The following is a 27,832-nucleotide window of genomic DNA, read 5'->3' as shown; positions in this document are numbered from 1 at the left end:
GCAAAGGCTCGGAAGAAACCAGAAAAGACCTTCAGTTTACACTTGAGGCTGATTCTTGGTACAGAGAAATAGCCTACAACAATCAAAAAAAGAAAAACAGTAACAAAACTGGAAGACCCTGAGGAAGGGGAAGAATCTGATTTCCAGAGTTACCACAGCCACAAATTTGATGCAAAACAGGAGTATAAATACCCAAGAAGCTTAATGAATTCCAAGTAAGGTGAACTCGAGGACACCTCCCATGAGACACATTATAATAAACTTTCTGCAAAGAATCGTGAAAGCAGAAGGAATCAACTCATCACACACAAGGATCCTCAATGAGAATATGAGCACATTTCTCATCAGGAACTTTGGGCACCAGAAAGCAGTGAGCCAATCTATTCAAAGTGCTTAAAGAATTAAACTGTCAACCAAGTGTCCAATACTTGGCAAAACTGTCCTTAAAAAGTATCTTTGTGTTGGGAATGCAAGCTGGTGCAGCCACTTTGGAAAACAGTATGGAGGTTCCTCAAAAAACTAAAAATAGAACTACCCTACGACTCAGCAATTGCACTACTGGGTATTTATCCAAGGGATACAGTGTGCTGTTTCGAAGGGACACATGCACCCCAATGTTTATAGCAGCACTACCAACAATATCCAAAGTATGGAAAGAGCCCAAATGTCTATCAATGGATGAATGGATAAAGAAGATGTGGTATATATATACAATGGAGTATTACTCGGCAATCAAAAAGAATGAAATCTTGCCATTTGCAACTACATGGATGGAACTGGAGGGTATTACGCTAAGTGAAATTAGAGAAAGACAAAAATCATATGACTTCACTTATATGAGGACTTTAAGAGACAAAACAGATGAACATAAGGGAAGGGAAACAAAAATAATATAAAAACAGGGAGGGGGACAAAACAGAAGAGACTCATAAATATGGAGAACAAACAGAGGGTTACGGGAGGGGGTGTGGGATGGGGGATGGGCTAAATGGGTAAGGGGCACTAAGGAATCTACTCCTGAAATCATTGCTTCACGATATGCTAACTAATTTGGATGTAAACTTTAAAAAATAAAAAATAAAATTAAAAAAAAGTATCTTTGTGTTTTGGGGTACTGGGTGGCTTAGTTGGTTAATTGTCCAACTGTGGCTCAGGTCATGATCTCATGAACTCGTGAGTTCATGAGTTCAAAAAGTATCTTTATGTTTTATTTTAAATAAATTGGATTTAAAAATAAATTAGGTCATTTACATGTAACATACCTGGCTCTATGGGCCAGTCATGAATTAAGAAAAAAAAGAGAGGGGCATCTGGTTGGCTTGGTTGATGGAATGTTCAACTCTTGATCTTGGAGTTGCAAGTTCGAGCTCCACATTGAGTATAGAGATTACGTGAAAATAAAATCTTTTAAAAAAGAGAAAGACATTAAGACATTTCCAGATAAACAGAAGCTGAGGGAGTTTATTACCACTAGACCTGCCCTGCAAGAAAAACTCAAAGAAGTCCTTTAGCTTGAAAATGAAGACCATGAGACAGTAACTCAAAGCCATGTAAAGGAATAAATATCTCAATGAAAGTAAATACAAGGGCAATTATAAAAGTTAGTATTTTATTATGTGTGTATGTATTTATTTATTTATATCCAAGTTAGTTAGCATATAATGCAATAATGGTTTCAGTAGTAGTTTCCAGTAATTCATCCCCTATGTATAACACCCAGTGCTCATCCCAACAAGTGCCCTCCTCAGTGTCTCATACCCATTTAGCCCATCCCCACACTCATAACCCCTCCAGCAGTCCTCAGTTTGTTCTCTGTATTTAAGAGTCTAAAAAGCTAGTGGTTTTTGAACAATGATTATAACTCTTCCTTTTATTTTCTGCATTATTTAAGCTGTTACTTTTTTTCCTGTAAGTTTTAATTTTAATCCCACTTAGTTAACATACAGTATTGTATTAGTTTCAGGTGTACAGTATAGTGATCCAACATTTCCATACATCATCCAGTTCTTATCACAAATTCACTCTTTAATCCCCATTGCCTATTTAACCCATTCCCCCTCCCCTCCCCTCTGGTAACCATCAGGTTGTTCTCTGTAATTAAGATTCTGTCTCACAGAACCACCATCTTCCAGTAATTCGCCAAAATGATCAACACAAAGGGAAAGAGGAGAGGTACTCGCTATATGTTCTCTAGGCCTTTTAGAAAACATGGAGTTGTTCCTTTGGCAACATACATGCGAATCTACAAGAAAGGTGATATTGTGGACATCAAGGGAATGGGCACTGTTCAAAAAGGAATGCCCCACAAATGTTACCATGGCAAAACCGGAAGAGTCTACAGTGTTACCCATCATGCTATTGGCATTGTCGTAAACAAACAAGTTAAGGTCAAGATTCTTGCTAAGAGAATTAATGTATGTATCGAGCGCATTAAGCACTCAAAGAGCCGAGACAGCTTCCTGAAGCATGTGAAGGAAAATGATCAGAAAAAGAAGGAAGCCAAGGAGAAAGGTACTTGGGTTCAACTGAAGCACCAGCCTGCCCCACCCAGAGAAGCACACTTTGTGAGAACCAATGGAAAGGAGCCTGAGCTGTTCGAACCCATTCCCTATGAATTCATGGCGCGATAAATGTAAAAAAAATAAAAGGCGTCAAGACTAAAAAAAAAAAAAAAAAAAAAGAGTCTGTCTCTTGGTTTCTCTCTCACTGTTTTTTCCTTTTGCTCTTAGTTCCATATATGTTTCTTAAATTCCACATATGAGTAAAATCGTATGGGATTTGTCATTCTCTAATGGACTTATTCATTTAGCATAATACTCTCTGCCTACATCCATGTCAGTACAAATGGCAAGACTTTGTTCTTTTTTATAGCTGAATAATATTTTGGTGTGTGTGTGTGTGTGTGTACACATACATACATATACCTATATACATATATACAGAAGATGTATATATACCACATATTCTTTTTTTTAATGTTTATTTATTTTTGAGACAGAGAGAAAGACTGAGCGCAAGTGAGGGAGGGGCAGAGAGAGGGGGAGACACAGAACCCGAAGCAGGCTTCAGGCTCTGAGGTTCAGCACAGAGCCTGACTCAGGGCTTGAACTCACAAGCTGTGAGATCATGACCTGAGCTGAAGTTGGACACTTAATCAACTGAGCCACCCTGGTGCTCCTGTATACCACATATTCTTTATCCATTTATTTATTGATGGACACTAAGGCTGCTCCTATATCTTTGATATAGTGAATAGTGCCGCTATAAACATACAGGCCACATGTATCCCTTTGAATTAGTGCTGCTATAAACATAGGGGTGCAGGGGACGCCTGGGTGGCTCAGTCAGTTGAGTGTTCGACTTCGGCTCAGGTCATGATCTCATGGTTCGTGGGTTCAAGCCCTGCGTCGGGCTCTGTGCTGGAGCCTGCTTTGGATATTGTGTGTTTCTCTGTCTCTGCTTCTTCCCTGTCTGCTCCTACTCTGTCTCTCTCAAAAATAAACATTAAAAAAAATTTTTTTTAAACACATAGGGGTGCATATATCCCTTTGAATTAATGTTTTTGTATTCCTTGGGTAAATACTCACTAGTGTGATTGTGGGATCATAAGGTAGTTCTGTTTTTAACTTTTTGAGGAACCTCCATATGGTTTTTCAGCGTGGCTGCACCAGTTTGCATTCCCACCAGTGGTGTACAGGGGTTCCTTTTTCTCCACATTCTCACCAATACCTCTTCATTCTTGTGTTACTGATTTTAGCCATTCTGACAGATGTGAGGTGATGTCTCACTATAGTTTTGATTTGCATTTCCCTGTTGGTAAGTGATGATGAGCATCTTTTCGTGCGTCTGTTAGGCATCTGGATGTCTTCTTTGGAAAAATGTCTGTTCATGTTTTCTACCCATTTTTTAATTGGGTTATTTATGGGTTTTTTTGGGTGTTGAGTGTTGTAAGTTATTTATTTTTAATGTTTATTTTTGAGAGAACACCAGCACGAGACGGGGAGAGGCAGAGAGAGAGAGAGCGGGGTAGACATCCAAAGTGGGCTCTGTGCTGACAGCAAAAAGTCCGATGCTTGACTTGAACTCAAGAACCCTGAGATCGTGACCTAAGCCAAAGTCAGATGCTTAACCAACTGACTAAGCCACCCAGGCGCTTCTATAAGTTCTTTATGTGTTTGGGATACTAACCCCTTGTCAGATAAGCTTTTTACAAGTCTCTTCTCCCATTCTGTAGATTGCCTTTTATTTTTGTTGACTGTTTCCTTCACTTTGCAGAAACTTAATTTTGCTGTCGTCCAAATAGTTTGTGTTTTTTGTTTCCCATGCCTCAGTTGACATCTAGAAAGAAGTTGCTAGGGCCAGTATCCAAGAAGTTACTGTCCCTGTTCTGTTCTAGGATTTTTATGGTTTCAGACCTCACATTTAGGTCATTAATCCATTTTGACTTTATTTTTGTGTATGGTTTAAGAAAGTAGTCCAGTTTCGTTCTTTTTCATGTTGCTGTCCAGTTTTTCTTTTTTTTTTTTTTTTTTTTTTTTTTTTTAATTTTTAACCTTTATTTTTGAGACAGAGAGAGACAGAGCATGAACAGGGGAGGGGCAGAGAGAGAGGGAGACACAGAATCAGAAGCAGGCTCCAGGCTCTGAGCCATCATCCCAGAGCCCGACGCGGGGCTCGAACTCACGGACCGCGAGATCGTGACCTGAGCTGAAGTCGGACGCTTAACCGACTGAGCCACCCAGGCACCCCTGCTGTCCAGTTTTTCAACACCATTTGTTGAAGAGACTTTTTGTCCTCATTGGATATTCTTTCCTGCTTTGTCAAAGATAAATTGACTATATAATTGTGGGTTTATTTCTGGGTTTTCTTTCCTTTTTTTCTTTTCTTTTTTTTAAGAGGGAGGGGGAAGAGAGAGAGAGTCAGAGTCAGAGTCCTAAGCAGGCTCCAAGTTCAGTGTAGAGCCTGATACGGGGCTCAGTGCCACAATCCTCGGATCATGACCTGAGCCTAAATCAAGAGTTGGAGGCTCAACTGCCCCCTGCATTATCTCTTCTGTTCCATTGATCTGTGTGTCTAATTTTTGAGCCAGTACTATAGTGGTTTCATTACTACAGCTTTGTAATGTAACTTAAAGTCTGGAATTACAATTCCTCCAGCTTTGCTTTTGCTTTTCCAAGATTGCTTTGGCTGTTCAGGGTCTTTTGTGAGATTGTTTGTTGTAGTTCTATCAAAACTGCTCTTGTTATTTTGATAGGGGTTGTATTAAATGTGTAGATTGCTTTGGGTAGTGTAGACATTTTAACCGTATTCCAGTCTGTGAGCATGGAATGTCTTCCCATTTCTTTGTGTTGTCTTCCATTTCTTTCATCAGCGTTTTATAGTTTTATAGTTCTATAGTTTATAATTTATAGTTAAAGACCTAAAGTACAGGTCTTTAACAAGAGACTGCCTTTTTTAAGGAGTTCTTAATCTAAAAGCATGTGACTTGTTTGTAGCTCCACATTTGTTTTTCCATGTAACTTAGGAGACTAACACATTTAAAAGAATTAGTTTGTGTTTTGGGGCACACAGTGTATAAGGATATAATATTGTGGCGTCAACAACAGAAGGGTATGGGGACAGGTGTAAAGAAGCAGAGTTTTTGCATATTAGTGAAGATAAGCTGGTACAAAGTCAGATTAGAATGTTATAACTTGAGGATGTTAATGTAATCCCCATGGTAACCACAAAGAAATTAGCTGTAGAATATGCACAAAAGGAAATGAGGGTACTCAAAGTCCTAGAGGCAGCAAGTAGAATGGTGGTTGCCAGGGGCTGGAAGAAGAGGGAAATTAGGGAGTTACTGTTTAATGAGTATAGAATTTCAGTTTGCGTGATGAAAAGAGTTATTGAAATGGATGGTGGTGATAGTTGCACAACATTAAGAATGTATTTAACACTACTGAATTCTGCATTTAAAAATGGTTAAGGGGCACCTGACTGACTCATTCGGTAGACCATGTGACTCTTGATCTCAGGACTGTAAATTTGAACCTCATGTTGGGTGTAGAGATTACCAAAATAAATAATTAAATAAATAAAATCTAAAAGAAAAAGGTTAAGGTAGTGAATTTTCTTATGTGATTTTACCCTAGTTTAAAAAGAAAAGAAAGAGAAAAAAGGTATGGAATGCTGTCTATGGAAAGGTCTGTAAGATATGTTGAGTGTACAAAAACCTGATGCAAAAAGAAAAAAAGATAATTGACTATTTAAAGCAAGATAAGGGAAATAAATTTTTGGGGTTATAGCATATGTGAAAACTAAAATATGACAGTAACATAAAGGTTATGATGAGGGAAATAGACCTGTGCTTTGAAAAGTTCTTACGTTGTACCTAGGTGATATCATTTAAAGGTAGACCTTGGAAAGTTAAAGATGCATATTGATTTAGCCCCAGAGCAGTCACTTAAACAAAAGTAAACAAAGTGTAAATATTCCAATTAAAAAGATTGTCTGCCTTTTATGTGTCCAGTATATGTTGTTGTTGTTTTTTTAATGTTTTTACTTACTTTTGAAGGAGAGAGAGGCAGAGCGAAAGGGAGACACAGAATCCGAAGCAGGCTCCAGGCTCTGAGCTGTCAGCACAGAGCCCTATGCGGGGCTCAAACCCACGAACCATGAGATCATGACCTGAGCCGGGGTCGGACGCCTAACCGACTGAACCACCCAGGCGCCCCCAGTATATGTTTGCATGTATGCATGCAGTACATGTATGCGTGACATATTATGTTTTCTTGATAAATTGATTCTTTTATTACTATGAAATGTCTCTCTATCCCCAGTAATATTCCTTTTCCTGAAGTCTACTTTGTCTGATAGTAGTACAGCCACTGCATTTTATTATGATTAGTGTTTACATATTTATCTTTTTCCATTCCTCTTACTTTGAACGTGAGATTTTTATATTTAAATGCATTTCTTCTGGGGCACCTGGCTGGCTCAGTCGGTAGAGCATGTGACTCTTTTTCACAGGGTTTTGAGTTCAAGCTCCACATTGGGTGTAGAGATTACTTTAAAATAAAATTTTTAAAAAATGGATTTCTTCGTCACATCACATAATTGAGTCTTGCTTTATTAGACTGATGAACTCTGCCTTGTATTTGGAATCTTTATGTCATTTCCATTTAATATAGTTATGTGACATGGTTAGTTTTAAGCCTATCATCTTGCTATTTGTTTTCTGTTTGTCCCATTTATTCTTTGTTATTTTTCTTCCTTTGTTTCTTGGCTTTCTTTGTACTGTTTTGTGTGTGTGTGTGTGTGTGTGTGTGTGTGTGTGTGTGTGTGTGTATTTCATATTTATTCATTATTTACCATTTTGTATTCCATTGTATTTATTTGTATTTCTTGATAAATATACGTATCTTGAATATACATGTATATTTACCTAGTTACAGAGCTTCAAGATATATAAAGTAAAAGCTAATAGAACTAAACAGAGGAATAGGCAAATTCACAATTATAGCTGGAGATTTCAAAATCTCTGTCTCAGTAATTGATAGCATAGTAAACAGAAAATCAGTTAGGACACAGGACAGGGGTTTATATTTCCTGTGATCTAAGACTGATTTTTACATTTTTAAATTGTGAAAAAATAAAGAACAATATTCTGAGATACCTGAAGCTTATAGGAGGTACTAATTTTGATGTTTATTCATAAAACTTTATTTGAATGGAGGCACACTCTTTTATTTCTGTCCATATGGCTGCTTTCATGCTACCACTGTAGAGGTGAATAGATGCAGCAGAGATTGTATGACTCACAAAGCCTAAATTATTTATGTAGCCCTTTAAGAAAAAGTTTGTAGATCTCCTAATATAGATGTTTTCAACACTAACAACCAACTGATTTTAATTGACAGTGGAGTAGTTTCTGCAACACCATCAGAATATGCTTTTTTGGAAGTTCACATGACATAATCACCAAGATAGGCTATATGTGCATCCTAAAACAAGTCTCAAAGTGAATGCATTAAAATTATTTATAGTTCTCTTTAAAATTATATTAGAAATCAAAAACGCATAATCCTCAAGTATATGGGGGAAAATTTTCCAGTTATTTATTTAAAAATTAACATTTAACCCATGAATCAGATAAGTCACAAGGGAAATTAGAAAATATTTTGAGGTGAATTAAAACAAAAACACAGTTTACTAAACTTTGAAGGGTTCAGCTAGAACTGTTTTTAGAAGTAGGAATTTACAGCTTTGTTTACATTAGAAAAGTGTAAAGTAAATCATCTAAGCTTCTAAGCATAGTATAAGAAAAACAAGTTAAACCTCCAGGTTTAAAGAAAGAAAATATTAAATATAGGAGCATAAATTAAGGACATAGAAAACAGTAGAGAAAAATTAATGAAACCAATAGTTGTTTTTGTATAGGTCAATAAAATTGATAAACCTCTAGGTAAGACCAAAAAATGAGAGAAGACAGAAATTACTAACATCTGTTGGTAATTTGTTTAAACCCCACCCCCATTGTGATGGTATGTGGAGATGGGGCCTTGGGAGTTGGGCCCATTGTGGGGCCTTCACAATGGGATTAGTGTCCTATCAGAAGAGATATTAGAGAGCTTGCTCTTGCCTCCACCTCTGCTATGTGAGGACACTGAAAAGGTAGCTTGTCTTTAAGCCAGGAAAAGAGTCCTTATTCGAAAGTGACATTGCTAGTACCTTAATTTTGGACTTTTAATCTCCAGAAGTATGAGAAAGTAAATTTCTATTGTTAAATGACCCTGTCTGTATTTTGTTACAGTATCCTAAGCAGGCTAAGACAGATATTAAGGAAATATTATGAACAATTTTAAGCCAATAAAATGAATGAATAGGAATTCATTCAATGTAGATGAAGTAGACAAATTCCTTGAAAAATACGGAGTATCATAACTGGTACAAAATGACTAGAAAACCCAAATAACCCCTATACTTGTTTTAAAAATCAAATTGATAATTAAAAAGTTAAGATCCAGGGACGCCTGGGCGCCTCAGTTGGTTAAGTGTCTGACTCTTGATTTTGGCTCAGGGCATGATCTCGTGGTTCCTGAGTTCAAGTTCTGTGTCAGGCTCCACACTGCCTCTCCCCTACTCGCCCCTCCCTTGCTCACTCCCCCACCCACCCCCCCGCCACCCGCCCTTCTCTCTCTGAAAATAAATATAATTTTTTTTTTTTTTTTTTTTAAGACCCAGTGGTTTTTTTAAAGGAAGAAACCATACCAGTGCTACACAAACTCCTTCAGAATATAGAAGACAACACTTTTGGGGCTCCTGGGTAGCTCAGTCCGCTGAGCGTTCAGGTCATGATCCCAGGGTCGAGAGATTGAGCCCCACATTGGGTTCCGTGCTGAGCTCGGGGCCTGCTTAAGATTCTCTCTCTCCCTCTGCCCCTCTCCCCCATTCTCTCACGTGTGGTGTGCTCTTTCTCTCAAATAAATAAAATGAAAAGAAATTAAAAAAAACATTTTCGAATTTATTTTTATGAAGTTAGTATTACCCTTGATACAAGAGGGAAAATAAAATTACATATTAATATCTCTCATGAAAATGGACCCAAATATATTTAGAAGGCATTAAGTCAAATTCAGCTATATGTGTGTGTGTGTGTATATTTTATATATATATATATGTAAATATAAATATATATATATACATGGAGAGGAGGTCATATATCATGACCAAGTCAGATTTATTCCAAGAATACAAAGTGGTTTAACTTTAGAAAATTAGTACAATATACTCTATTAACAGAATAAAGAGAAAAACCTTATGATCATATTAATATGTCCTGAGAAGGCATTTAAAATTCAACTTTGACTTTTATTCATGATAAATAAGACCTTCGGCCAAATAAGACCTCGGCCAGGAATAGAAGGGAACCTGTTTACCCTACTAAATGTGTGAAGCTACAGCAGACAATATACTTAATGGTGTAAGACAGTCGTGTCCCCTGAAATCCACAGTAATGGAAGTAATGTTCACTCTCATTATTTCTATTCATCTTTGTACAAGAAGTCCTAGCCAGCTCAATAAAACTAGAGTAAGAAATAAAAGGCATCACGTGTTGGAAAGTAAGCAATAAAACTGTATTATGTAGAAAATTCTAAAGAATTTAGCATGGTTGCAGAGTATAGGGTCAGCATACCAATATGTGCAAGACCATTACACTGAAAACCACAGGACGTTAAGGGAAATTAAAGAAGGCGTAAATAAATGCAGAGAGAAATAATGATGGGTATGTTTTAGATGACTCAAAATTATTATGACATGAATTCTCCCCAGTTAAATACCTGATTTCAAGAATTGCTGTAAAGGGGCTCCTGGCTGGCTTAGAACAGCATGCTACTCAGTCTTGGGGTCGTGAATGCAAGTCCCACTTTGGGTATAGAGATTACTAAAAAAAAATAAACTTAAAAAACAAAAATTGCTGCTGCGCCTGGTTCAGTAGGTTAAGTGTCTGACTTCGACCCAGGTTGTGATCTCATGGTTCTTGGGTTCAAGCCCTGCATCGGCTCTGCACTGACAGTGTGGATGAAGCCTGCTTGGGATTCTCTTTCTCTCCCTCTCCCTCTGCCCTTCCTGCACTTGCTCCTTCTTTCTCTCTCAAAATAAATAAATAAACAAACTTAAAAAGAATTGCTGTAAAGCTATAGTTTTTTGTTTTGTTTTGTTTTGTTTTGTTTTGTTTTGTTTTGTTTTGTAAATCTATAGTTACTAAGACACTATGGTAATGTCAAATGATAGCTGTATAGCTTGAGGAGGTGAGAGTCTTAGAGGGAGGACTGACTACAAAGGGACACCAGGGAACTTTTGAGGATGATGGAAAAGTTGTGTATCCTGATTTTTGTGGTCATATGGATATATACATTTGTCAAAAGTTGTCAAACTCTGCATTTAAAATGTTACATAGATTTTATTGTATCTAAAGTATACCCTAGGGATGCCTGGGTGGCTTAGTAGGTGAAGCGTCTGACTTCGGCTCAGGTCATGATCTCACAGTCCACTGGTTCGAGCCCCGTGTCGGGCCCTGTGCTGGCAGCTCAGAGCCTGGAGCCTGCTTCAGATTCTGTGTCTCCCTCTCTCTCTGCCCCCTTCCCTGCTCAAAAATAAACATTAAAAAAAATTTTTTTAATAAACAAATAAATAGATAAAGTATATCCTATTAAACTTGCATTTTTAAAAAGATCCAGATTTCTAGGATAGTTTTCCTGGTGGATTTCTCCAATTTTGAGATGGAAATACATGAATTTTAAAAAGCTTCTTTCGGGGCACCTGGGTGGCTCAGTAGGTTAAGCATCTGACTTCTACTTAGGATCTCATAGTTCGTGGGTTCAAGCACCACATCGGGCTCTGCACTGACAGCATGGACAGAGCCTGCTTGGGATTCTCTCTCTGTCTCTCTCTTCTCACTCTCACTCTCCCCCTCCTCTGCTTGCACGCTGTCTCAAAAATAAATAAATAAACATTGAAAAAAATAAAAACCTACTTACTCTCTTTGGAACCTAATATGTAGCAAGTATTCAGTAATTTTCAGTGTATCATTCAGTAAAATATGAAATTTTTACAAGTGAAGTATTTTGAATGCTGATTTTTATAATAAAAATTTTGGAAAGTCTCATGTTATTTTTTTGTACAGAGAACAATTCTTCAAAGTTACGTGTTTAATACATTAGAATTTCCTTGTTTTCTGTTGACTTTTATTAAATGATGCCATATATTTGCTTATGTATTTTCCATTTTCAGATTATTATATTTATCGAGTCTTTGGCTATCACCTTTTCTGGGGTTATTCTTAGATTTTTAGCTTTCATAGAATAATTAAATTTTTAGTTAATTTGGACAGTGTCTTAAATTTTCCAAAGTAAGCACTTATAAGAAAAAAAATCATTGTTACCTATAATCATCATTTTAATACCAAAAAAGTAGAAAGACTATCACTTCTAGATAAAAATCCTTCTTAAGAAAATCGTGACGTATTATTGATTACTATGTGCTAGGCATTACACCTTGTATCTAAATATGTTATCTAATTTACTTTTCAAAATAACCCTGTTACACTCATTTTACTGGAAAAGAATTTGAGGCTCAGCTATTTCAGGTAACTTGCTAGAACAGGATGTCTGATTTAATAGCCCATGCTCTTAACATTGCTCAGGCACTTTTATAATTCAGAACAATTAACAACCTAAAATGCTGGGTTTTTATAATTAAGTATCTCTTGATAAAATTTGTCAGCAGGGGTGCCTGGGTGGCTCAGTCGGTTAAGTGTCTGACTTCGGCTCAGGTCATGATCTTGTGGTCTGTGAATCTGAACCCCTCATCAGACTCTGCTGACAGCTCAGTGGAGCCTGGACCCTGCTTCGGATTCTGTGTCTCCCTCTCTCTCTGCCCCTCCTCCGTTTGTGCTCTGTCTCTGTCTGTCTCTTTCTCAAAACTAAATAAACATTGAAAAAAAAATTTTTTTAATTTGTTATCATAGGTCTTTATTTGATAGTACAACACGAATTCACATAACAAGTGTAGGCATTCATTTTTGCTTACACAGTTTTACAGAGATGATGAAAACCTCTGTTAAAGAAACCACCTCAGGGTGCCTGGGTGGCTCAGTCCGTTAAGTGTGGACTGTTTGTTTCAGCTCAGGTCATGATCTCATAGTTCGTGAGTTTGAGCCCCACAAGGGGCTCTGCGCTGACAGCTCAGCACCTACTTGGGATTCTCTCTGTCCCTTTTTCTCTGCCCCTCCCCTGCTCAGGAGCAGCCTTTTCAGTGTTCTTCCATTTGTTTTTGGAATATTCTGGGTAAACTGATAAAATCTCCTTGCATCTAGGAGGTTTTTCCAGTCTTTAACACCTTGTGCTAGTTAAGAAGGCACAAGATGGTGGTAGTGCTATCTTGCCATCGATGCAAAGGAGGGTGCAAAAGGGCATACTCCATGCCTAGCTTTCACTCCTGTTTAGGACGTGATGATTAGTGTTCTAATTTAATGACAGTTGTCATTATAATCCACATAAATCTGCACATACTTTCAAAATGTATGTCCATGTCAAGTGGCTTGCTTTTTTCTAGGAATGGTAAGACATTTTGAGATGTTTGTGCTAAAAAAAAAAATACCTTTAAACTTTAGTTTGAATGACGTTTTCACTTGCTAGCTGTGTACAAAATCATTTAGTTTCTGAACTTCTGTCTCTTCATCTGTTAATATTTAACTCAGTATATTTTTATTTGTCTACTCAAATGAGGTAGTATAAGTGAAAACAGTGTGAAAACTAGAAACTAAGGGACATTTCAGGTGGTTGCAAGCTGGTCAGCGTGTTTAGAGCAGGATAGTGTGGTCGGTCGATAGGATGTTGAATCTGAGTGGGGGTGGAGGAGGGACTGAGGCTAGAGGGAGGTAGAGTAGAAGTGGAAATGATCATAGGTGAACTTAGTGACATTGCGAATGGACATGAAAAATGTTAATTAGTGATTTTGGAGGGAAAAATCAATATTTCTGGGTGGTTGAGAGGAGAAGAAATCTCTTGACTCACAGATTAATTTGCAATAAATATTTAACTGCCTATTTTCCACAGTCTCACTAGGCATTTGTTATATACAGGTACAGACCACTAAGGACCTGAAGGAATCAGTAGTATTTGGTGTCTGGGTAGGATGCTGCCTGCATTCATGAACAGAGAATTTGGGAGTGAGTGCTGATTTGGGTATTAAGTCAAGCTACTCACTGGAAAGCATGTTGACTTCTATGCCACAGATATGGGGACACAGTATGGCCATATAGTTTTTATGTGGTCCTCATGTTACTTATTTATAGCCATAGACATCTGATTGCAAAGTTCCATTAATGTTTGGAAAAATGACAATTTTAGACATTTGGAAAGATTGTATTTTCCTCCTAATAGTGCTAAGTATGGTACTGTTTAGCATTTACACACACACACACACACACACACACTGTAATGAAACAGGGCTTTCAGATAATTTGCATTCAGTCTTATATGGTGCTTTTTTTCCAAGGAAAAACATTTCTGAATCTTATGTACATAAATTTGAGTATTCATTACAGGCTTATCAATTCTAGTTATTGTCAGTGTTAAAAGAATTTAAGTAAAATCTAGCTGTAACTGGGATAATGGATTTTTTTTATTGTGCAGCAGTCTTCTCAAACTTCAGATTGCATCAAAATCATTTGGAGGGCTTGTTAAAATACAGGTTGCTGGGTGCCACCCCTTAGGTTCTGATTTAGTAGGTCTGAGGTGGGGCTGAAGATTTGCATTTCTAATAAGATGCTTATGTTAAGACCTACTGTTACATGGTAAGGAATAAGATTGTCTTAGGAAACCACAATTTAGCTTCTAAAAAACACTTTATAAATAGATTAGTAAAAACTACATAATGCCTGAGAAATAAACTTAATTTTCATAATGATACAGCTCAAATCCAAATCCCCTCAGGATGTGATAAATATAAAATTTCTTTTATAGTCTTTCCTGAAAGTTAATTGTTCATATTTACTTATTTAGCACAGGAACAAGTTAGCAGAATATCTTTAAAAATACATTAAAGACATTATAAACATTATTCTCCATTCACAATAGTTGTTTAGAGGAATTTGATCTCTCTCTATATTAATTTATTTATCCAATACTTTTCCTTGAAATTAAAAACCAGACTTCAATTTTTAAAAAATTTAATACTTGCCATGAAAAACCAAAACACCCATTCATTGAAAGTGGATGGTTTTCCACTGTCCTTATCTCTGATCAGCCCTAGAGTTTCCCTGAATTTCAAAAACTAAAACTGTTGGAGATGAAATGTGACAATAGGGTTAATGTAGTATGTCAACCTAAATTAGTTTCAGTAATTTGAAAAAATCTTATATTTTTTTAGCTAATGGGAATGACAACAAGAAATTTAAAGGAGATAGACCTCCCTGTTCGCCTTCTCGTGTTCTCCATCTTCGCAAAATTCCAAGTGATGTCACCGAAGCAGAGGTCATATCATTAGGTCTACCATTTGGCAAAGTAACTAATCTTTTGATGTTGAAAGGAAAGAGCCAGGTATGTAATATTTAAAGATTGAACCACAGTGATTATCTCTGGGTACTAGTGTTAAAGGTGACTTTTATTTTCTTGAACTTTTCTGTATTTTCTAAATTTCATTTTATTTACATAAAGTAGTTTTTTAAATAGAATTTTTTTTATGTATGACAGGAAGCAACAAACAAAATTAACACAGGACATAGGATTATCTCTTTTTCAATGACTTGTCCTTTTCTTCCTGAACAAAAAAATTTTATATTCTTAATTACAAAATAGTTTATGAAAATACCCTGTGATTATCAGAAGACCAAGACACAGAGAGGATATAAATTATGCCTCATTTGGTAGTTAAAGAATAAGTTTTCCAAAATCTGTATAGAAATGTGTGGTATATTTTAGTTTAGAATTAATATATAACTTCTTTAATAATTCAAAAGAGATTGTTAGAGGTTCTTCATTTCAGAAGTTAATAGGTTTTTCTTAAGATGAATCAGGAAACTTGCTTTTGTGGTGACCATGACAAAAATATAATACTTGTTATGTTGATTTGAGTAATCACCTGCTTTTTTGTTCCAACTCAGACCCCATTAGGATGAATTCTTTAGTTCTTTCCCAGTTTTTGGTTGTCCTGAAAATTTTTTAAACTGAGCATTGCTGGTAAGAAGAAGACAACAGATTTAAGCCCTAAACATTGTGTAGTACATTGTGATAAGACCCTATGTTCTTACACTTTTGTAAATAAGTTTAAGAAACAAATATATTTATAAACAGATTGGTATGTGTTTGGACATGAAAGAGATTATCATGTCTGATTCTGGCCCTTTAGTGAAACTAACGTTCCTGTTTAATTCGGATGAGGTTATTTAAATCTGGAGAGGCTAAATAACATGTTTTAGTATTCGGCTCTTGTATGTTTACACATTTATTTTACATCTTCTGGAAATCTTACATGTGCCTGGATCTTTATTTTAACTCAGTTGCCACTGCTGAGAATATATGGTTTGGGTGGTTTTAAAAGAGCCAACATGGCCAAGTCTAATGGCTGTGAGATGTATCGTGTATGTGTATCATGTACATTATCATGTTTCATGCACTGTATCCTGTATATTCTGTTAGATGGTTGTGAGGGGCAGCAATGTCACAATTTGTTTTTGTCTCTGCTATTGGTTCTGGGTTTATTATTTATCTGCAGTGCTATTGTGTTAATTGCTTATCTTTCAGTCATAAATCATGTTTAGAAAATATTTTGTTAGTTATATACTTTAGCAAGAGAGTGATGTGAGTCATTAGAACTACTTGTAGCTGTAATCTTTCTGATGGCGCTTAGAGGTGGGAGTGTTGAGGGCAGCATACGGGATATTTTCGCCAGCCTTTCTGTGGTTAGTGACTTCTGGGATTTTTTTTTTTTTCCACCCCTTATTATGAAAATTGATTTCTTTGGATACTTTAGAAAAACCTAAATAATTCCTACTGGGGTCCATGTGGAAAAAGTTCTTTTTATGCATGAATTTTTAGGTTGTATATACTTTCAAGAAAAATTTTCTATAATAATAATCATGTATTCCAAAGATATTGTTTAGCTTTTCCTTTGTGTAACTAATGTTAGACATTGAGTTTAGTTTTTGCATTTATGAAGGGGTTTTCAGAAAGATACTCTCCCTCTATATAGTGAATATTATTAGCAAAAAGTTTACATATTCTTTGTTGAAAAGGTGATTAAAAACCAGACAGGAAATGTTGCTATTGCTTTTTGGTTACCTTGATCATTTTTATCTTCCTTAGAAAAATTAGTAAAAGCATATTACTAATACAGATAATGGTTTTAAAGTGCATTTCTTGAAGATAGTAGAATTTATTTGTTTATTGAGGATCAGTTAATTAATGATATTTGATCTATTGTGGTGTGGCTAACATTACTACTTCATAGAATGTTGTTAATTAAAGCATTTAATTGGTTCATTTGTGACATTTGATGGATACAGTTAAGCATCACATTTAACATTTGTCAGGTTAATATTCCTTTACTGGAATATTTGCCAAATAGAAACACTTAGTAAGATAACTATAAACAAATAAATAGTTTGACTTACAGATATTTGCCATTTCCTATGTTCAGGAAATTTTGTTAATAAATACATATTTTTATAAGTTGTGTTTTATATATAATTTGAAGTGGTTACTGTACACTTGCTAATTACATGCTCTGTTGTAGTAAAAAAGAATTGAGTTATCAAACTAGAAATTTGCATGGACTTGGATCAGGAGTTCTTCCTATACATTTTTAATTTGAGATGTTCATTATAGGTAGTTCTGGGGGCTCAGAATGGTTAGTATTTCATCTTTGTAACTAACCATTATGATAGGGTGGCAGAACCTCTCACGGATTTCAGGAGTTCTTACAGCTGGAAGAAGCCATGTGTGGAATAAGACATAGATCTCAAGGAGTCTTTTCTGATCTCAGCTCTTCCTGTGTTATTTTTCAGATATCTAATATTCGTACAATGATTACAGGTGTTAAAAGATGAATTCAGTTGAGTAAATTTTAAAGATTTTATTGGCTTTATTCAAGGATTCGTGAATTGGGTAGCATTTCATCTAGCAGATAGAAAGGAGCTGTGAAGAGCAGTGCATAATGAAAGGCTTCTGTAGGCAGAATAGGGTGGGACAAGGAAGTTACTAGTAGAGTGAGTTGTTTGAAGCAAGGTCATCTTCCTTTAGGGAATGGTTGGGGTCTGTAAGGCAGATAACCTCACTAGTGCTGACCAAGTAATTCCAGATGAACTGGTTTAAGATTCTAATCTTGGGAGAGGTTGAAACTATAATTGTTAGGTATTAACTCCTGGTTTGGTGATGTGGGCTTAGTCGGGCTTAGTACAGGTGACTTCATTTTGGGCTTGTTGCCTCTGTATTTTTTAACACAGATCTCAGAAAAAGTCACTTGAATGATTCAAATCAATATTGACTTAATGTAGGAAAGATATTATCCCATTTCCCTAACTTGAACAATTGAGCCTTTACACCTGAGTTCTGCATTTAATTGTATCATAAACTTAAGTGTATCATAAACAGCTATTTAATTAAAAGGTAAAAGAGCAAATCATTATGCCCCATCTTGGAAAGTTCTTATTTAGGAAAGAACTATTAAATTCTAACCCCTGAAAGCATCCATTTTACAGTACTGATGCTCACCTTTATTTTCACCTTTTTAATTATTTCTAGATTTTAGAAGAAAGAGAAAAAAGAGGAAAACCAAAAACCACATGAAATCATTTATTCAACTGGCAATTTCCCAGTCCCAAATCCTTTATTGAGCTCGACTTTTCATATGTATTTTCATTTAACATCAGTGGTACACTTTGAAGCAAGAGTTTTTTCATAGTTCTTAGCTGTCTTTCAAAAACATGAGCTTTCACTTTACTTTCTTGTGTTTATTACAGGCTTTCTTAGAAATGGCTTCTGAGGAAGCTGCTGTTACTATGGTGAATTACTACACTCCTGTTACTCCTCACCTTCGAAGCCAGCCTGTTTTTATTCAGTATTCCAATCACAGAGAACTTAAGACTGACAATCTACCTAATCAAGCTGTAAGTATTGAAAGCATTTAAAAAATTAGCTACAAAAAAAAAAAAAAAAAAAAAAAGCTACAAGAATACATGGTATAATAGCTTAAGATTAATTTTCTATTTCTCAGAGAGGAAAAAAAATCATGTTCCTTCCTGTTAGGGTGGTTTATTAGTAAAGATTATGTATGTAAATTCTTACCTGAAGGCTTAAGTAGTGCCATTTAGAAATACGTTTTAAGTTGCGGTGCTAGAAATGACACATACTAGGGGTATAGCTCAGAGGCAGAGCATTTGACTGCAGAAATGGCAGAAATTTAGTTTGCCCTTGAAACTTTTTTCACGAGTAAGAGAAAAAACTTACATTCTTATCTCTTAAAATTTCAAGTCCAAAGGAACTTTTTATAGAATACTTAGAATATATAACAAAGGCATTAAGAATTTCAGTGCCGCTTCTATTGTGATGTTAACATTAAGATGTTAATAAGAATTTGTATAGATATGTTCATTAAATGGTTTTTGACTCTTCTAGGTGAATGTGGAATGTAGAATATCAACATCTCTAACCTCATTTTTCAGTTTTTATTTTGATATAGTTCATATTGACTATAGTTCATCTTCTGTGTCTCTCCGGGTTGATTTGTAGTAGCTAAAATAGTAATTTGAAGTTACTTAAGGGTAAGAAAAATTGATCCACAAAGCAAGAAAGAGGTTTTTTTATTATGTTATGAGCATGTTTGGGCCCTATAGTCTTGCTCTAGGCAAAAGAACTCCAGCCCTTTGATTCTGTGCTGAAAGTCATTATAGTGCAAGCTACTGAATTTAAATTAGTTTTCCACATTTTTAAAACAAAGAATTTTTCTGTGCATAATCCTTAGCTTGTTCTAAGAGATATTAGTGGCATATAATAACCTATATAAACTTAGTAAATGAGATGTTAGATATTTTTAAATAGTGTAGACTTTTGTAAATGAAAAATTGACTTAAAAATTCTAAATAGCATCCATTCGCATGGTAAAACATTCAAACAGTCCAGAAAAGTAAAAATGACAACAACAACAACACAGTTGTCCAGAGACAACTAATTAACATTTGCTAACAGTTTGGTGTGTATTCCTTCTCTATCCAGGTGTATTATTATCTGTGTATATAATTTTACATAAGTGGAATCCTAATGTTTTGAAAGCTCATATTTTTTTTTATAATGTGTCATGGATATTTTTTTGATGGCTATAAAGGCAGAATTACTTCACGGTTTTTAAGTGAATGCATAATACTCCCTTCTATAAGATAGCCATAATCTATCCAATGTCTTGTTAATAGACATTGAAATTGTTTCCAATTCTACACTTTTTAGAAATAGCACTGTAGCAACATTCTTATATATCCTAGCACACTTGCAACATTTTCTTACTAGTTAACGTTTATGGCAGTGAAATTGCTGGGACTAAGCATATGCATATTTTATATTTTGATATATGTTTCATGATTGCTTTTTTTTAATGTTTATTTTAGAGAGAGAGAGAGAGGGAGAGGCTATGTGTGCAACTGTGGGGGGGGGGGGGTGGGCAGAGAGACAGGGAGAAAGAGGACCCGTAGCGGGCTCTGTGCTGACAGCAGAGAGCCCAATGGGGGGCTTGAATTAATGAATGGTGAGATCATGACCTGAGCCAAAGTCAGTCACTTAACTGACTGAGCCACCCAGGTGCCCCACATGATTTCTTTTTTTAAAGAATATGTGCCAGCTTAGGGTGCCACTCATATGTGTAAGCAAGCAGTTTTCCTGTCGTCTTTATTAGAGGATGAAATCATATTTTATTGTTTACTTAATATTTATTTGATAACTTATAAAGTATAGTGATTTCTGTTGATGCAGTTTTTTTCCCCATTTTTAACACTGTGGTAAATTACATATAAAATTTATCATTTTGACCATTTGTAAATGCCGAGCAGCATTAAGTACATTCATATTGTGCAATCCATCACCACCATCTTTCTCCAGAATTCTTTCACCTTGGGACACCAGGTCATGATCTCATGGTTTGTGAGATTAAGCCCTGCTTTGAGCTCTGTGCTGACAGTGCAGAGCCTGCTTGGGATTCTCTCTCACACTCTCTCCCTCTCCCCTTCCTCCTTCTCTCTCTCTCTCTCTCTCTCTCTCTCTCAAAATAAGTAAATAAACTTAAAAAAAATAAATTCTTTCACCTTCCCAAATTGAAACTCTATGCCCTAAACGCTAATTCCGCATTCCCCTGCCCCCCTAGCCTCTGGCAGCCACAGTCTACTTTCTGTCTCTCTGAGTTTTGTCTACTAATGCGGTTTTAAAAATATTTTTACACAATAGTCAAATCTCTTAAGATTGTATTATGGTTTCTGATTTTGATACCATGCTCATCAGGACCTAGTATACCAACATTAAAAAAATTGTTTTTGGGGTGCCTGGGTGGCTCAGTCGGTTAGGCGTCCGACTTCGGCTCAGGTTGTGATCTCGCGGTGTGTGAGTTCGAGCCCCGCGTCGGGCTCTGTGCTGACAGCTCAGAGCCTGGAGCCTGTTTCAGATTCTGTCTCCCTCTCTCTCTGACCCTCCCCCAATCATGCTCTGTCTCTGCCTCAAAAATAAATAAACGTTAAAAAATTTTTTTAAATTTTTTTTACCTGTGTTTTCTTCTCGTATTTTTATGTTTTAGTTGTTTTTATTTAAATGTTTAAATTTTTGTTTTATTAGAAATATTTTGGAGGTGGGGAGTGAGGGTAGGCTTTGATCTCTTTTTTAACTCCCATTGACCTGTTTCTCCTTTATCGTTTTTTTGAATAACCCATTTATTATCTACTCATGTGAAACTTGTTCTTTGTCATGTTCTAGTTTTCTGTACATTTGCTGTACCTACTTAAAACATGCATGTATACCCTTCTTAGGCATGCATACACATTCTGCTTGCCTGGCTCTGATATACCCTCATATCTGTGCTACTCACATGGTGTGCATTCCATGTCTAATCCAGACTACCTTTTGTATTCATTTCTGTTCCATTCCTGTTTTCATGTCCCTAGAGCTAATGTCTCCAGTATTAATATTTTGTAAGGCAAAGCCCTCTTTTATACTCTCTTTTCAGACATTAATTAGCTATTGTATTTTACTTATGTCTCCATATATAATAGAATTATTTAGATAACTTCTACCCCCCCAAAAAAACACAATTGGAATTGGGTTGATTTTATAGATTAATTTGAGATAATTAACATTTATATTGCTCTATGATTCTTTTGAGGAGGATGTATTTTGACTCCTGTCTTTCACTAGAGTTTTAAATTTTCATTCATGTAAGTCATGGCAGTTTTCTTATTAGTGTGATTCCTAAATATGTTAGAATAAGTCTTGAACAAGGAATAAACAATTTAATAAAACTCTTAAAGACTGGATTATTCTAAAGAGAAACTGTGAGGCATTCCAGTTGCTTGGCAACCAAAGCCAGCTGAAATGACCTAGTTAATTCTTCGATAGCCTTGATTTCTTCCTAGTGCCCTTTCCATTTTGTTATTTTTGTGCAATTTTTATACATTGATGTTTGATAAAATATAACAGTTTTTCTTTTATTCAAAGTCCTACACCAAAGTTGAAGTCAGAATTTAAGGTACTTGTTTGCATATATAAAATATACCAAATGTCTTTTTTTTTTTTCCGATAGCCCTGGGAAACTGATAAATCACTATTTCATTATCTTTTATTCTCTGAATAACAAGGTAACCCAAAACATGCACATAACTTCTTTTCCAGCCTATGGACATACTTGCCAGAGAGGGTCAGGTGAATATCAAATATTTTTTAAAATTTATTTATTTATTTGAGAGAGAACACAAGCAGGGGAGAAGTGCAAAGGGAGGGAGGGAGGGAGAGAGAGAGGGAGAGAGAGAGAGAGAGAGAGAGAGAGAGAATATCTTAAGCAAGCTTCGCACTCTGCACAGAGCTCAGCCTGGGATCATGACCTGAGCTGAAATCAAGAGTCAGCTGCTCAACCAACTGAGGAGCCCTTCAAGTATCTTTATCTTTTTATTTAAACTAAAATTATAGTTGGGGCACCTGGATGGCTCACTCAGTTAAGCATCCAACTCTTGGTTTTGGCTCAGGTCATGATCCTGTGGTTTAGTGAGTTCTAGCCCCACATCAGGCTCCAAGCTGACAGTGCAGAGCCTGCTTGGGATTCTCTGTCTCCCTCTCTCTTTGCCCCTCCCCCACTTGTGCTTTCTCTGTCTCTCTCAAAATAAATAAATAAGCTTAAAAAATATGTAAACTAAAATTATAGCTAAAAAATTTAGATTGTATTTTGAGGTACAGCATTTGAGAAATGGTTTTATTAATAACCATCATTAGGGTATAGACAGTTTTGTTTTATTTTGTTGTTTTACCTTGTGGGTGGACATTTATAAATCTGCAGAGATAACCATGGAAAGATTTTTGCCTAAAAGTGTTTTCTTAAAAAATCATCAAACTCTACACTTCAGATCTGTGCATTTTATTGTACATTCATTTCTATCTCAATTTTAGAAATGTCTTTTTCACGTTATCCAGACATGTTTAAATTTTCTATGAAGTCTATTTGTCCTCCCCTCACCTTGATGAAATACTTGCATTTCCAGTCATGCTACTGCTGTTTCCTTTATTAAGTTATTAAAGTATTCCAGTGAGTTTGTTTAGAAAACATTTAAAAAATTATCTCCCATAGTAGGAATTCTGCTGCCTCATAATTTTTAGCATCAAATACACAGAACATAAATCTATGTGAAATAATCTCTTTATATTAAGAAAATATTTCTCATTTTCTCCCACCCCCAACTTTTCTGTTGCCCTCTGTGGAGAGTGTGCCTCAATTTTATTTTTTTTTTTTACTTGAATGTTTTGTCTAATTAAAAACGGAAACTACAGAGTTATTTATTAAATAAATCTGTCTTCAGGTGTTATTTTCTCAGATTTTTATTGTCAAAAGCATTTCTTGCATGCCTGCTGCTCAGAGACCTTTGTACTCAGTGCTCTGTGAAATACTAATGCAGAATATGTTGAGAACTCCAGAATGACTAGCACAATAGGTACCGTGGCTTCTCCTATTTCTCTGTTGTGGTACCCCCCATGCCAAAAAGGATGAGTGAAGGAAGAGGAGCTATGATAAAAATAGTAGTATCAGTAGCAGGAAGCATATGTGTAGAATTGTTTAATAAAAAGGATTGGTAGAATGATTGATGGCATAATGAAGTAAAGTCAGCAAGGTTAAGTTTACTTTTGGTTGTGCAGGCTTAGTTTTGTAAAGATTTAATCCTCCTGATCTAAGAAAAAAAAGAACCATTATTCCATTTAGAACTTCTCTATGTTGAAGTCTTTGCCTAGACGTTCTAGAGTTATGTTTGGTATGGTAGCTGCTAGCTACATGTGGCTAAATTTAAATAAATTTAAAAATGAAAAATTTAGGCGTACCTGGCTGGCTCAGTCGGAAGAGCATGTAACTCTTGATCTTGGGGTCATGAGTTCGAGTCCCACATGTTCTTGTCTGCTAATTCTACCTTCTGGGTCTTTTTAAAATTAATTATTAATTGACCCACACCTTCTGCTAATTATAGACTCAAAGTGGAAGTCTGAATCAGTTTTCAAACTTGAAAACAATAGAACCCATTTTCCAAATAAACTCTTACTGAGGATCCCAGTGTAAAATATGTGAGATAAACTGCTGTTTTTGAGGCAGGATTGGGATGCTCAGTATTCCATACACATGGCTGTTTTTATAAGAGCACAGTTTTGAAAACAAATGATATAAAATTTTCAAATAATTACACATACATTGTTCTCAAAGATAATGATGTTTTAGAAACTGAATGTTGGGCAGTTTGAATATTACCTGATACATAAAAATCTATATGGCCTAAAAATGCTGGTAAAAAGTATAAAAAAGGAGTTGCATATAAGCATAAAAGTGGAAGTTGTTCTGGGGCACCTGGGTGAGTCAGTGGGTTAAGTGTCTGACTCCAGGTTTCAGCTTAGGTCATGATCTCATGGTTCATGGGTGCCAGATCCCCGTCAGGCTCTGTGCTTCTGGTGTGGAGCCTGCTTGGGATTCTCTCTCTCCTTCTCCCTCTTGCTGTCTCTCTCAAAATAAATAATAAACTTTAAAAAAAAAAAAAAGTGGAAGTTTATTAAGCATACACAAAGTTAAAAGCCAATCTTCAGAAAGATTCTTCTTTTAATGTTATTTATCATAGCATAATGTCTCACATTAGAGAGATGATATAATAAACTAAAAATTAAAATAATAAAAGCAAAACACAAGAAATGTTCATTTAAAATTGGAAGTGAATATATGTAAAAAAGTGGTGATTTTTTTTCATTTTGTGGCACAGACTGATTATCACCATTCTTAAGGAATGATGAGAATGGAACAAAGAGATTGATGAAAACTTGCATTTGATTTCATTAATCATTAACCATGCTTTTTTCCCTTAAATTTTCCTTCCTTCACCCACTTCATTTTCTAAATAATGGTTTTAAATTTTGAGGCAGTCATAAAATTGAAAAAGAGTTACAGATACAATACAAGTTTTGATTTCTTCAGGCATTTATGAATAAGTTGCTTACCTGATCGGTCTTCATTGTCCAGTATTTTAGTGTGCATTTCCTATAAGCAAGGACATTTTCCTACACAACCAAAATATAGAGGTCAAAATTAGGAAATTGACATTCAGTCCTCAGTCCCCATTCAAGTTTTGCCTATCATCCCAGTAATGTTTGTTAGAGCAAAACAAACATTATTTAGAATCACATGTTCTGTTTAGAAGTCACATCTTTTAGTGTTCTTTAGTCTGAAACAGTTCCTCAGTTTTTGACTTTCATGACCTTGATTTGACACTTTGGATAATTATAGGCAGTCTGTTGTCTTGATTTCCCTCAATTTGAGTTTATCTGGTATTGCCTTGTGATTACGTTCAGTGTATATAGTTTTGACAGGAACATCGTGGAAGTAATGTCCTTTTTTTCCTCATTGCATCATATCAGGTGGCACATAATTTCAGTTTGTTGCATTACTGATGTTGTGCTCTTAGATTCCTTGATGAGGCTCATGTTTGGCTTCTCCACTGTAAAGTTATGACTTACAAAGGAGGAAAGAGGAATATTTTGGGGGAAGGTACTTTAAAGCAGTATATATATACTTCTTACCAACTGTCAACTTATACCAGTATGGATTTAAGGTTTCCTGTTTTATTTGATGGGTTGTTATTTGTTACAATCACTATTTTGATTCTCAGACTGTCCTATATTTGGCCAGTGGGAGCCACTTCAGGAAGCTGTCTTCTATCTTTTGGCATGTTTCCATAAATATTTGAACAGTTCTTTGCATCCTAGTAAAAACAAACAAAAAAAAACAAAGAAACAAAAAAGTTACTCATTTTGTACTGTCTTTGCTCCAGCTCTGGAACTCGACTTGTTTTAGGGCACTCTGGTCTTTTTAGTGGAGCATGCTATTTCGAAACTCATCTGCCAAATGAAATCTTGCCATTTGCAACAATATGGATCTACCTAGAGGGTATTATGCTAAGTGAAGTAAATCAGACAGAGAAAGACAAATATGTGATTTACTTATATGTGGAATCTAGAAAATAAATGAAAAACAAAAAACAAATTCTTAAATACACAGTGCAAACTAGTGGTTGCCACACAGGAAGGTGGTTGGGAAGAGGGTTTGGCAAAATAGGTGAAAGGTATTAAGTACAGACTCCCAGTTATAAATGTCATGTAGATAAAAAGTACAGCATAGGGAATATAGTCAATAATATTGTACTAGTGTTGTATGGTGGCAGATGGTGACTGCATTTGTGGTAAGTATTGAGCAATATATAGAATTTTCAAATCACAATGGTGTACACCTGAAACTAATATAACATTGTACGTCAACTGTAATTCAATAACAACAACAAGAACAATAGAAATAGGAGACGTTTCCAGGAGTTTGACAGAAGTGGGGTTCAGAATTGTGTTTGAGACATTTTCAGATTTTCGTCAAGTGTTTAAGTACCACTGTTTACAGTCCTCTGTGTGACTCCAGACAAACCATTTAACCCATCTCAGACTCGGTTTTCTCATCTGAAAAAAATGTAATAATACATGCCTCGTAAATTGTTGTGAGAATTAAAGAGAGTTGTATAGTGAATGCATAGAATGATACCTGCAATTAGTGCTCCGTAAATGTTCTATTATAAGTAAATATTGTCTTCTTGCTAAAAAAAAATAAAATCTTGTCTGCCTGCCCCTGCTTGGGTTCTTACATCCTATTTTAGGTTGCCCCACCATTGAATTACCTTCTTACCCCGGTCCGGCCTTCATGGACCTCCTCTTCACCCTGCTTGGACTGTCTTCACTACATTGGTTCACACCATGTGGACCCTTTCCTAACTCTCCTTGGGCTCTAACAGTCCTGCCAGGCTATTCTCTTCTGGATGCATTTCTTACCCTTTTCATATTCCTCAGGTTTGATGTCTAGCACTGAACCACCCCCACACTAGATACCTTTCTTACCTTGTTTGGGCTCAAGTTGCCCTTGCCAGGCAGCCTACTATGTAGATGCTGTCCTCATCGCTCAGGCTCTGATGCTCATGCCAGGATGCCTTCCTATAGGGATGCATTCCTAACCCCCTCTGAACCACCATAGCTCCATATTTGCGTCTATCATATGCCACCCAAAGGTTTTAGAACTCAGTGGTTCAGGGAGGGAAAAAGAAGAGGGACTTGTGGTTTTTAAGTCATCTTTAATGTTACTTTCACTTTTTTTCCTGTTATTTAAAAATTAGGAAATAAAAATCATCTCCACATTTTCCTCTTTTTTTTTTTTTTTGCCATGTGTTTTTTTCATTTCTTCAAGTAACTTTAAGTACCTTTCTTAAATATTGTGTCATTGTGATAAGAAAGCAAGTCTTTTGAATCTTAACTGATTACAAATTTAGGATATGTGCATCTAGAGAAAGTAGATATGTATTTTTTTCCTTATTTTGGATTGTTTTATAGAGAGCCCAAGCTGCACTGCAGGCTGTCAGCGCTGTCCAGTCAGGAAGCCTGGCCCTTCCTGGAGCTCCTACCAATGAAGGCACAGTCATACCTGGGCAGAGCCCTGTGCTCCGAATAATTATTGAAAACCTCTTTTACCCTGTTACTCTGGAAGTTCTTCATCAGGT

At 35.9% G+C, this 27,832-nt stretch overlaps 1 protein-coding gene and 1 pseudogene across 12 annotated transcripts in view; both read left to right on the top strand.

Moving 5' to 3' along the window:
* Nucleotides 1–27,832, top strand: part of PTBP3 (polypyrimidine tract binding protein 3) — a 145,461-nt gene that overhangs the window by 51,228 nt on the left and 66,401 nt on the right. For 10 of the 12 annotated variants that reach the window (XR_013551697.1, XR_014135969.1, XM_060609002.3 and 7 more), the window contains 3 exons: nt 14,917–15,086; nt 18,506–18,652; nt 27,666–27,830. Coding sequence is in view for 10 of the 12 variants with exons in the window: in XM_060609002.3 (XP_060464985.1) it covers nt 14,917–15,086; nt 18,506–18,652; nt 27,666–27,830 (482 nt within the window). In the remaining 2 variants the exon portion in view is untranslated. The remainder of the gene's footprint in view (nt 1–14,916; nt 15,087–18,505; nt 18,653–27,665; nt 27,831–27,832) is intronic. The other 2 variants (XM_060609006.3, XM_078436593.2) reach the window with 1 other exon arrangement.
* Nucleotides 1,961–2,645, top strand: LOC132663072 (large ribosomal subunit protein eL21 pseudogene; annotated as a pseudogene).

The sequence above is a fragment of the Panthera onca genome, chromosome D4 (assembly GCF_046562875.1).
Source record: "Panthera onca isolate mPanOnc1 chromosome D4, mPanOnc1 haplotype 2, whole genome shotgun sequence".
Lineage (NCBI taxonomy): Eukaryota > Metazoa > Chordata > Mammalia > Carnivora > Felidae > Panthera > Panthera onca.
The sequence above is the reverse complement of the archived record's forward strand: the minus strand, read 5'-3'. Positions and strand labels throughout refer to the sequence as shown.